General features: G+C 41.1%; 1 protein-coding gene across 4 annotated transcripts in view; it reads right to left on the bottom strand.

Annotated features, from left to right (window-relative positions):
- Nucleotides 1-2070: 2070 nt before the first annotated feature.
- The window catches only part of PXYLP1 (2-phosphoxylose phosphatase 1), a 43657-nt gene continuing 37381 nt past the window's right edge, over nt 2071-8346 (bottom strand). For 2 of the 4 annotated variants that reach the window (XM_015638173.3, XM_015638170.1), the window contains 2 exons: nt 5754-5893; nt 2071-4400 (listed from right to left, as the gene is read on the bottom strand). In XM_015638173.3, coding sequence (XP_015493659.1) covers nt 3469-4400; nt 5754-5893 — 1072 coding nt within the window. In that variant the 3' untranslated portion in view covers nt 2071-3468. The remainder of the gene's footprint in view (nt 4401-5753; nt 5894-8346) is intronic. The other 2 variants (XM_015638171.3, XM_015638172.3) reach the window with 1 other exon arrangement.

Genomic DNA, 8346 nt, shown 5'->3' with positions numbered 1-8346 from the left:
ATCCCTGGTTTTGTCTCTTTTCCAGAGGTTCTTTCCCAGCCGGCAGGATGCAATCCCTGGTTTTGTCTCTTTTCCAGAGGTTCTTTCCCGGTGCGATTCCCGCTGCACCGCACGGAGCCGCCACCCGAGGGCGCCGCAGCGCTGCCGGGGATCCGCTCCCTCCGCACCCATCCCCGGGCACCGGGAATTCCGCCTTTCGAGGCCTGCCCTCCCTCCTCAACACACAAATAACCAATCCACGGCAGCACAGTGTGCAAGGAGCATTTGAAACTAAAGAAAGGGAGCAAACAGAAGCGAGGAGGGCGCGGGAGGGCCGGGACGGCAGCGCTGCGCTGGAGGATCAGCCGGGCTGGGTGAGGAGCAGCACCGCGCCGATTTCATCCACGGGACAAGTACACATCATGTTTAAACATCACTTTCTGAATAGCACACGACGAAACAGCCCACTCCTACATCGGTTTCAAGCCAGGAACAAGATCTCAAGCAGAATTCCTTAAAGCAGCAGCTTTTAGTCCTGCTCTATCGCTTGGTTAAACTGTGCTCAAGTCCGTGTTTCCCAGTTAGGACAGCTAATTCATCAGTGCACCCCTGCAGAAAGGCCATTTATCAATTCCGGGATAAATAAATTCCCACCGATTCCTCTTTTCATTGTTCAGCTAGTTACATTTGTTACCTTAATCCAAATATAAGTCCACTTGAAATTACAAACTGAATCACAAATTAGGTCAAACTTCAAAAGGTAATGATTAATGGACTTCAATAATGCAGTTTGCTTATCACTTTATCTCCACAGCAAGGTGCAAGGTTTGTGACAATGATCTCAGCCCTGCAGCTCTTTCCTTCAGCACTTCTGCTGGTACTGCAGATGGATCAAGTCTTTCACTGCTGCAGACCCTCTGTGTGTAGAAGAGATTAATGTATCTTAATGAACTGTGCATACACAGAAGAATAATTAGCTTTTGCCCTTTTTAAGAAATTATTTTTACATTAAAGATTTGGTTCTGTCCTCCCAGTGACCCTCAATCATACAGGTGAGCAGGTACCGACAACCTGCAGCTGTAAGTGAAATTTAGCTCCACATTTCCTTAAATTCCCCGTTCCAGGTTTCTCATCAGTGCCCTGACCACAGTGGAGACCCTTCCTACTGAAGAGCTATCAGTGCTCTTTAGCACCCCAGGACAAGACAGATGGAGCTACTGCAGAGTCCCCACTGAGACCCAAAATGCTCAAGGGTCTGGAGCACCTGACATGAGGGTAGAGCTGGGTCTGCTTAGCCCAGAGAATAGAAGGCTCAAGGAAATCTCATCAAAGTGCATAAATACCTGAAGGGAGCTCTAAGAGAGATCTTTACAGTGCTGCCCAGTGACAGAAGAGGCAGTGGGGGCACAAACACAGGGGGTTCCTGTCGCCCTGAAAGCTCAGCTTCTGAGCTTGCTGACATGGTTTTCTAAGGACTTTCCCAGGACAGTAACTGTAAACATAGATATGAGTACATTCTTTCTGTTACACGTCTTGTGATGGGCATTTCTTATGGCCAGTGCAGTGAGAAAGTGTTGTCCTGACCATCCAATCCCTGGCCATGGTCACAAGCCTATAAATCCTGGGAGGAAAAATAAACTCTGCTCTTTCTGCACCATACCTCAACCTGTGTCCGCATGATCTGTTGATCTTCAGCGGTAACAGGTTCCTCCTCAACATAAAGGAAAAGTTACAGGGTCTCTACCTTTGCTAGTTATATTGGGCTTTAAAAGGTTCCTTTCACTTCATTTCTACAGCCAGCTCACCTTCCAGATTCTCTCTTCCTGTTTTCCCTCCAGCACACAAGCAGGGATGATGACAAGCAGATCCAGTCTCTTAGACAGAAAGGTTATCACTCCAATGTGGTACAAAAGGCCCAAATATTCTATCAGGATTTCCAGCTCAGTATTCATGAAGTGTTTACTTGCTCCTGCCCAGACTGGGGCCCAGGACAGATCAAGAGCAGAAGTGAGAAATGCAACAAGCAGCTTAACAATATCCACCTTGTTGCTGCAAACAGCCAAGGAAATCACAGTGAACATAACACACAAATACACAAAGAGACCCCAGAATTTTATTTAAAGAAACATGTTCAAATGCAGCATTGAAAACAGAGATAGTGGAATGCCAAGAGTCAGAGAACTTATGCTGAGTTATGTTTTCTTTGACAAACTAGCACCATTGAATCACAACTCACAGACTAATTTATTTCTAGAGGTTAAAAAACCTCCATCATTATAAAATTTCTAAGAATTCTATTAAAAATTGGCTCTCAATTTACTACTCCTACAGAGATGAAATCAGTCTGAAGTTTTCATATCTACTCATTGTTCAAATTACCCATAACAGACAGTTTATTCTTAAGTCTAAACATCCTGATCAAGGGGAAAAAATGTCTAAAAAGTGACTTCCACAAGTCTTTACAAACTAAACAAGTAAGAAAGATCTACTGTGTTATAAATATACACAGTACAATATATACAAGTCTGGTCTTACAAAATAAGAGCTTCCTAGTCCATAAAAATACTAACTCAACTACAAAGATTTCTCATTATTGAGTCAAGCTGTCTCAAGCAGTCACCATAGCAATTTCCTAAAACTCTGATTTGTTCCATAGCACAACAGCTTGAACGTGTTCACAATGGGAAAGAGCCCAACACTACACCATAACAGTGATTTCTAGCCCTAATTTCCCACTCATCTTTAGTGGTACTGTTAGTGTTTGCTATCTATTGTAACATCACAAGGCCTTTACATGTTTCTAGACTGTGTTTGAACTATTCAAAGTGCTGAAAGTGCGATCAAAGAGTAGAGTTTTGTATCCCTTTTCCAGTACACCCTTCTCTGGCACTGGCAACAATAGCCAAGGGTTTCTAGGTCTGTGAGGTGCAAAAGGCACACACTCATTTGCACATGCTCAGGGAAGTATTCACACACACATACATGCACTTTGTTTTAAGGACCTGCCCCATAATATTAGAAGGCTTCCTCTGAGTAAAAAAATTCAGAAATTCCTTACAAATGCCTCAATGCAGACACCTGGAATTCCTCAATAACCCTGACATGAGCTGCTTAAAATGACTGTGAGATGGTGGTGGAAAAAAAAAATAGTTTAAACTTACTCTATCCAAGTATTGCTCTGGAACAGAGAAACACAAAGTCTATGCTCTCTCACTCTATCAGGGAAGAGCCAGGTTACATTCACCCACATGGTTTATCACAACAGTTAACAGCATTTGTGAGCATACACATACACATAACCCTTGGCATTTGTTCTTCTACTGAAGGCCATATGCAGCCTGAATGAAAATAAAACTATGTGGAGAATGTTCCAAGCATTACCCTTCTGTACTTACACCTAAGAATACAAGAAGTAAGAAAACTGAAGTGTGCCTCCACCAGAAAACAGATCACTGGCATGAGTTACCACTGCCTCCTTTCCTCCTTTCTCTACAGTGCTCTCCTATGACATGCATCATAGTAGCTTGTACTGTTAAAAATTAGGAACATATCCCTCTTGACAAAGTCGACAAATTTTTCTAGTGGGCACATTGGCTTGTTGGAACGTTTATAATGATCCTTGCAAAACGAGGTCTGGAATGTGACATCAGCACCGTTGTACAGGATGCGGATAAAGTGTTCTTTGGGCCTCTTCCCATCCTGCCACAACTCAAAAACTAATCTGGCAGCAAATCTGGGAAATCTGGCCTCTGTAATGCCCAAGGCACTAAGAACAGGTGACAAGGTGACATCATGTGCAGAGTAGAGAACAAACACCTCTTCCTTCTTGCCTTCTGCAATACGCTGCAGCCGATTGACAGTCTGGTTGAGGAGGGGATGAGTAGCCAATAGTGCATACAAGAAGTAAAGTTTCTTTTGCTGTCTTTCTCTCTCATCCTCCAACTGGTGTCTCTTGATTACTTTGAAGTGTTCCATACCAATGCAGCCAGCTTTGGTACAGGGAAACGAGACATTATGACAGAAATAGCACAAGAGAGAATCTATTGGGTTAGAAGCTCTCAGCTGCCTGGTGGGAATGCCCACAATCTTTGCCATATCCACATATATTTTCTCCAGATTGCTGTTTTTCACCCGTAAGCTGTACTGCCTGCGCTGCTCCTCCTCCAGGTAGTGGTTTCTCATGGGACAGTCGCAGCTTGCCGAGCAAAAAATGGTGCTCCACTGGTGCCTCATGTTAATTTTCTTCCAGTCAAAATCTGGCAGAAAGGTGTAGAGCAGCGCCAATGCGCTCTGCAGGGTTCTGCTTTTCCCTGTGGTCTCCAGGTAGAGCTGCTTGGCTGTCCAGTCACCAGGGAGCAGCTTGTGTTTGTTGATATAAATTTCTCGGAGCAGCTGTCCGTTTCGCAGATGTTGTACAACCCCTGAATTTTGACAGAAATTACAACACATGATTAGAATCTTTGTAGTTTTGCAAAAAAAAAAAAATAAAAATTGCTGCTAGTAGCCTTACTGGTAAATTAACAATTTTTAAAAGGTTATAAACTTACAGACCTGAACCACACTTACAAGGACTATTAAGAAAACTGTCTGAAACATGAGAAACCTGCTATTCTTCAGTATCTCTCAGGTTCTAGGAACTAAGCTGAAATACAGAAAATAATTTGGTTCCATAAATTTTGCTTAAAACCTCAGTAGTTTAATATTAATTCTTTGGACTAAGACACAGACTGAATGGGTCTAACATGACTATAAAAGCAAAGTGTTTTTGAAGACTGCACCTCAGACAGGTTTTCAGGCAGAGAATGCTGTGCCCCTGAAAATTTATGGCAGCCAATAAAACCACAAGCAGTCAGGACACAAACACACAGAATGTAAATTAGTGTAAATTCACAAAATAATTGTGAGGTGTAGCAATTGCATCAAGCGTCCTTCTCCATCCTCCTTCAGGGAGTACTTAAATTGCTTGATAATTTATGCTAAAGCTCTGTTTTTATCCAGCTGGAGAGTGTGTCCTTCTTACGTGCCAAACCTCTGCTCCAGAATCCACATCTCTTGCACAGCAGCAAAGCAACAGGAGTGAACCCCTCACGCACTAAAACACCTCTGCATGCCTTGCTACAAGCCACAGGAGTCCCCAGATGCCAGCTCAGTGACACAATCCGTGTGTTGTGTGCAATCTCAGTGGTGTCCTGCCTTGCTTTCTCCTGATACCACTTTACACAACTTGACAGTGGCCAAGGATTCCTTCCAAAGGGATCCCAGAACACACAAGGAGCTGACAGGCACCAGATGTGTAAAGCATTTCCATAACACAAACATCAGGTTTGTCTGCTACACCAGCATCTCTTGTAGGGTCCCTCTGAATCACAACCCCATCAGTAACAGAGCACCAGATCTTCCACAGGAGACACTGACCCATGCTGTTTGTCTAAAGGAGGGAGTTTGTCTAAATTGAGGAATTCTGAGGTGTGAAGCAACATGAAAGAAAGGTGCTCTGACCTGCTACCAAGGAAGTTAAAAGAGATGCCAAGACTGAGCAGTGTGTAACAGGATTGCCAAGCTATAGGACAAAGCATGGTTTCCACAACTGTTGCCACAGCTATAGTCGAGGGTCTAATAACTTTATCCATATCCCAGCATAACCTAGGATATGACCATGATAAGCCTCCATGCAAAAGCATTTATGTCAATATAAAGACAATCAGAAGATCTCTTTCCAAGCAGACTGTGTTTAACAGAGCAGAGGACGAGACAGAGGTGCTAGGGGAACTCACCTGTCTGTGTAAGCTCTCCCATTTCACACAGGGAATGACTGGGGAAGTGAGGCAGGCTGCTCAGAGAACCATCCATTTGGGCTGCAGACCCTTTGGACATATGCTTAATGAAGGCTTCAAGCTGAGGATGAGAAGGTTTCCTAGAGAGATAAAAAACCAAAATGTGAAAACTCCCAAAAGTGCATGGGAAAGCAGCTCGGGGGAGTCAAGTATTCCAAGTATGTCAGCTCAGAAGTTTCATGATGTGAGGTTATTTCCCACTGAAACAACATCTGCTCTTACTTAGGACTTTTGCAAGTATGGAAAAGAAATCTAACTATTTTCTATCTACCAAAGAACTACAGGGAAAAAGATGTCATGTTAAAATTATGATAGCTTTCACTAAGTAATTTAGACCAATTTCTGGGGGTTGCATTGAATTCAGTCACTAATATGTTACGAATTAAAATGAAAAAGAAAATATTAAAAAATCCTTAAGAAAACTTCCAAACCTCTCTCCAGTTCCTGAAGCACCAATGGTCTTTAACAGCACAGCCAAAGGCAGTAACAATCTAAAGGAGTTCAAATACAGTACTTAAAGTACATGATCTTGAAGGAATTCTCAGATTTTGTAATGTATGACCATAATCTCAGCTCCTACTTCCTCCAGCCTCAAATCAAATAGCACATGTAGTCTCAATTCTGTGGGACTGGCAAGCAATACCCCTGGAATCATTGTTTGGGGTACTACATTTTTACCCAGGAAGAAAGAAGCCAGCGCTGCTGGACACATACACAAGTAAAATACCCCCATCATGGAAGTAAGGAATGCAGCTGGAAGAGATATTCACTAAAATATCCAAGTTAACTCACTGAAACAGTTTAAGTCACTGAAAGCACAGTAACATCTCCCACACTGCACTGAAAATTTCAAATACCCCATGGACTCAGCTCACTGTGGAACTGCTGTGCAGAAAGCTACAGGTACAAAAAAGTTCACAATGTAACCTACAGGTAATCTGAACCTTTAAAAAGTAATTCTGTGATCACATTCCTACAGCAAAAAAGCATTATATGAGTGGGGACTTCTTTGCTAAATGTCAGCAGTTATCAAAGGTAACGCAGTCACCTCTCTAATTTTGTGCAGAACTAAATCAGAAACTGCTTGGCAATCCAACCCTGCTCCAGATGGTTCTTGTCTTAATAGAACATTCAGCTTGAATACAGTTAATATATTCTCATGTTGCTTAAAAAAATAAATACCAAATAAATGCTGTCAGGGATCTCTTACAAAACTCTGGGATTCGTGTTTACTGCTCATATTTACATTTGTTAGGATGATAAACTATTTTTGATATAAAAACCTCAGATCTTTAAAAGAGACCCGAGTTGCAGGATGCACCAGAGGGAGCAACAACACCACTAAAGCAATGAGAGTCTGCAATCGAAGTTTACTGGGACAAAGACATCCATGCTTACTCAGAAGAGCCAACTGAGAAACTCATACACGAGAGGACCTCTTGCAGAGCCTGCATATACAAGAGGGCTCGTAAGAAACAGTGTCTGTCGACAGAAAGGTAGTTCATATCATTTTATAAAACTTGAATTTTTCCTTATTTAATTTCTTTTCAGAAAAAAAAAACTGGCAGGAAAATGTTACAATTATGCCACTAAGAACTGCCAGTAAGAAAAAAAATCAAAATGAGCCAAAAAGCATAATAAGATTAAAAATCAAACTAATTTTTTCATTAACTTCATATTAAAGGAAAACCAGCCAATTTATGATATTCTAAATCCACAGCTTCTTCTGTATATTGTAATTTTAACAGGGCACCTGAAGATTAGCATTTGCAAAGCAGAAGAAGGAACAAAGCCTGGTTTATGTTTCTGAAGCAGTGGATGCTTTCTGTTGTAGAATCATATATTAGAAGCTTATTCCAGCTCCAGATGAAAATTTCCAACAGAACATTTTGTACATCGCACTATTTTCACAGCCCAGCAGTGAAATCTAAAAATGGAGGAATTAAGTTGAGAAAATTAAATTACATCCATTAGCAAATGGCTTGTTCAGCTTATTACAGAGGTAGCAGGCTGAACCACCAATTTTTTTAATTTTGAACTTTATAAAACTACACTTGAATAAACTGACAATCAAAATTTTCCATAAACTCTGTTCACTTAATTAACAAGTTCTGCAAATATATGTGAAAGAAAACTAAAAGAACATTATCCATTCTGCTTCTTTTGCTGCTTTACTTACAAAAGCCTGGAAGAATTCTAATGGAATCAAATCTGTGCTAATAAAACTGCCAGCAAAAACTTGTGGGAAGAAAGAAAGGAAAGAAGAAAGAAAAGTATTTATCTGTACTTTGCAAAAGGATTTTTCTGAAAAAAATGGCAGGCAAAATAAATTAACTTTCAAAACAAAATCACAAAAGGGATAATAACTGATTTTATATTTCAGTGTATTAATAATATTAGACATGGAGATGCTAGTTACTTAACTTTGGATTACACTGTATTTAAAATAAACACAAGATAAGCACATGCCTGAAGAAGTGCATTACGAAATATGACTGCTGGATATCTTCCTGAATAGAAATTCAAAGTTTAC

This window comes from Parus major, chromosome 9, assembly GCF_001522545.3.
Source record: "Parus major isolate Abel chromosome 9, Parus_major1.1, whole genome shotgun sequence".
Classification (NCBI taxonomy): Eukaryota; Metazoa; Chordata; class Aves; order Passeriformes; family Paridae; genus Parus; species Parus major.
Note: the sequence above shows the minus strand (reverse complement) of the source record. Positions and strands in the feature narration are given on the sequence as shown.